The sequence below is a fragment of the Anarrhichthys ocellatus genome, unplaced genomic scaffold, assembly GCF_004355925.1.
Source record: "Anarrhichthys ocellatus isolate YVR2014 unplaced genomic scaffold, GSC_Weel_1.0 scaffold14, whole genome shotgun sequence".
NCBI lineage: Eukaryota > Metazoa > Chordata > Actinopteri > Perciformes > Anarhichadidae > Anarrhichthys > Anarrhichthys ocellatus.
The window spans coordinates 8,259,552-8,263,204 of NW_022280044.1; the positions used below are offsets into that span (position 1 = coordinate 8,259,552).

Consider the following 3,653-nt stretch of genomic DNA (forward strand, 5'->3'; position numbering starts at 1 on the left):
CTGTGTTCTTTAGCGGGGACGGCACCTTGAGGAAGAACATAGACGTGGGGAAGAAATGGACGACCAGCAACAGCCTGCGCCTCCACGGGGGGGGGGGGGGGGGGGGGAGTTTGTGTTTGTGCCTACGTAACAACATAGGAATTCACGCACTTGTGTGGTAGACCAAATTGACTAAAGGACAAGGGAATGGAGTGTGTTCTTGTGCTGCTAATTAAAAAAAAGTTAGCAGTACTACAGATGTGTGTGTGTGTGTGTGTGTGTGTGTGTGTTCACCAGGCTCCAGCTGCGAATCGCTGTGCGCGGTGTTGAACAGCTGGCTGTGGGAGGGAGGATGGTCTACTCCACCTGTTCACTCAACCCTATAGAGGACGAAGCTGTCATCGCTGCACTGCTGGAGAAGAGCGAAGGTAAGAAGCACACACAAACACTACCAGGGTCGTACAATTTAAGCAATATCTGTTGGACTTTTTATTCAAATCAAATCAAATCAAATCCCATTTTCTTTTTTTTCTTTTTTTTAACATTTACATCTAAGACATCCATCACAGATATCATGTTAAAAAGATGTGACAAATGCTCATCAGAATTTTCTCTTTTTGTATAAAACCCAACAATATTCAGCTTATTATCTCAAGGAAAAGCACTAAATCGTCTGAGATCCTGAAAGCAGAACATTAATTGTTTCCAAAATTGTCAAATTTTTTCAAACGATGCTGGTTAATATTTCAATGAGATTAAAACTACTGGCAGAGCCGTTTTCTATCACTGGGAGAGGAAGGAGGCAAGAAGAAATTTAAAAACAAAGATAAAAGGGTGCTGCTCAAAAAACTCTGTTTACACTTTTTCTATTCAGAAGATTATTTCTTTTACTTGAATTTAGAACTAAGTACAAGTCTGTATGTTACAAATATCCCACTTTGACAATAAATATTAGGTGAAATGTAGGTTGCTGCTATTAAGACATTATGAGGTTCTGAGCTTTGCTGGGAGGAGATTTTAGTAACTGGACGTCGTTGAGTTTTCATTGAATACTCTGCTGTGTGTTCTATTGTAAAACTGTTCGCAGTAGCAGAGTTGGAGCACATTAGGTCAAAAGCTGTAGAGCAAACTCCACAGTTTAATTCACTTTTGAGCTGCTTAATGTAACCGTATATTTTCTATGAGCGGTTATTTAACCTGACTTAACCTGTAATGTCTTTCCCGTCACCATTGCCAGGGGCGTTGGAGCTGGTCGACGGCTCAGCTGATCTGCCGGGGCTGAAGTGGATGCCTGGGGTCGCTGCCTGGAAGGTACTGCAACGTTTAGTCTTTGACGGTCATCGCAACAAACGGCAAACCATGAAGGAAAACGGTGTTTTGTATGCCGGTGTTCTGACTGTGGATTGCTTTCATTGCACGCTTTAACGGTTGCCGTCTCTGCAGCTGATGACCAAAGAGGGCCAGTGGTTCTCGGACTGGTCCGAGGTTCCGAGCAATCGTCGCACACAGATCCGCCCCACCATGTTCCCGCCGACAGACCCAGAGAAACTGGCCGACATGCATCTGGAGAGATGGTATGTACACCGCTCGTACTGTGGTGTTATTTCATGTGAAGGATGCAAATGTTTGGCTCGGTTCTAACAGCTTGGGCTGAAGGCTCTACAGCCAAAACGAAAGGGGGCGTGGGGAGCCTTTATCCAAATAATCTGTGTGTTCTTTTGGTGAGTTCGGTAACAACGGGGCGATTTATATATAATTTATTCCTCTAATAAGAATGTTCCGTAGATGTTTTTTTTTGTCAGTTTATAGAAATGGGAGAGATATTTTCTAGCTACACAAACTCTTTCCCTCCCCAAACCCTTCGCTAATTTGTCTCATAATTTTGTCTGCGTGGATGCACACCTGCATGTGCACACCTGCACTGTCACTTAACGGTGGGTGATGTCATCTGTACTCTGCAGCTTTTACTCTTAATGCTCAGGCGGGCTCGATGCCGGCCAGCAGAGGGAAGCATTGTCACGCGTTGGCTCGGCATCTTTTTTTATTTAACGCTGGAGGGAAAAAAATATCCATGTTTATCTTCACAGTAGGTGGCACCATAAAACTGAAAGCCGTGATTTACGTGTGTGTGTGTGTGTGTGTGTGTGTGTGTGTGTGTGTTTGTGTGTGTGTTTACACTGGCAGTATGAGGATTCTGCCACATCACCAGAACACAGGAGGTTTCTTTGTGGCTGTGCTGGTGAAGAAAGCCCCCATGCCTTGGAACAAAAGATATCCCAAGGTACATCCTCACAAACGCACACACTTAATGGATGATTGGATTGTCTCTCTTACACTTTAGGGAGAGGGAAATGGAGCAGAATTCAATGTATTATGCCCCCCTATCCCCCCCCCCCCTCCCACAATGCATCATTCACCTGTTACTAACCACAGCTGGGACTTCTTCTCTCTTCTCCCTTTGTCTGCTCGCCTCCCTCCTCGCCATCTCCAGCTGAGGAAGGACGTCTCGTCCGGCTCGGCGGCCCAGACTGAAGGCTCCCCGGCGGCCTCGACCCCCGCAGACGCTCCCCGCCTCCCAGAAAGTGCTGAGGGGGAGGGGGAGGGGGGAGGACCGGAGGGAAAAGTAGACAAGGAGGCAGAGGAGGAGGCACCCAAAGGAGCTTCCTCTGCCCAGGAGACCACTGCTAAACAGGATGGAGTGTGTGGGTGAGTCATGTTGGTGTGGTGAGCTAATAAACAAAAGGAAAACCTTGAGGAGTTCTCGAGCCGTTATAGTAAAACGATGACATTGCTTTTAATGAGAGATTACTCTTTGGGTCCCGAGGAATATGCAGATTTGAATGAATTTCCATAATTTACCATCGGCCATGTCATCATTAAAGTATTAGAGTATTTTTAATTTAAATGAGTAAATTATTTGAGTCATAGCTGAATGTCTGTCTCCTCTCAGACCTCCAGCCTTCAAGAAGATGAAGCTGTTTGGATATAAAGAAGACCCCTTTGTGTTCCTTACTGAAGAAGACCCCGTCTTCACCACCATACAGTAAGTGTCTCTCGGTGTATTCGACATGGACATTCAACATTTTTGGCATCTCAAAACACTTGTTTTTTTGTGTCTGTTTTCTCTAGATCTTTCTACGATCTGTCACCCAACTTCCCCAAGCTCAACGTTCTGACCAGGACCCACGATGGCAAGAAGAGACACTTGTACATGGTGTCCAAAGAGCTCCGCAACGTGCTACTCAATAACAGCGAGCGCATGAAGGTGTGTGTTTGTTTAGGAACAGCGTTTAGATAATCGCACACACTGATGATGGTGATGACAAAGCCCTTCATTCAATGGAAATACGATAAACAATAGGTACAACAAATCAATGATCAATTATTTCCTGCAGGCGATGCATCTAGTATTGATCGTTCTATAGAGTGTAGCCAAACAAACTGCATTATGTTCATTACACAGTGTGCAGGATACAGGCATATTGACTTTGCATTGGTACATTAAGTTATTTTCGTAGTGTGTATGTACATGTAGCAGCCAATCTGAGGAAGCAGCCTAACGGATTGGACCTTTGTCTATTCCAAATCCCTCTGGTCCTCCACCCAGTAGCACCTGCACAGGTGGCAGTGTGTGTGTGTGTGTGTGTGTGTGTGTGTGTGTGTGTGTGTGTGTG

General features: G+C 45.3%; 1 protein-coding gene across 1 annotated transcript in view; it reads left to right on the top strand.

Moving 5' to 3' along the window:
• The window catches only part of nsun2 (NOP2/Sun RNA methyltransferase 2), a 10,483-nt gene that overhangs the window by 3,558 nt on the left and 3,272 nt on the right, over window positions 1–3,653 (top strand). The window contains exons 8-15 of the mRNA XM_031853780.1: window positions 14–112; window positions 277–407; window positions 1,217–1,290; window positions 1,423–1,553; window positions 2,164–2,260; window positions 2,471–2,685; window positions 2,930–3,022; window positions 3,109–3,244. Of these exons, the coding sequence (XP_031709640.1) occupies window positions 14–112; window positions 277–407; window positions 1,217–1,290; window positions 1,423–1,553; window positions 2,164–2,260; window positions 2,471–2,685; window positions 2,930–3,022; window positions 3,109–3,244 (976 nt within the window). The remainder of the gene's footprint in view (window positions 1–13; window positions 113–276; window positions 408–1,216; window positions 1,291–1,422; window positions 1,554–2,163; window positions 2,261–2,470; window positions 2,686–2,929; window positions 3,023–3,108; window positions 3,245–3,653) is intronic.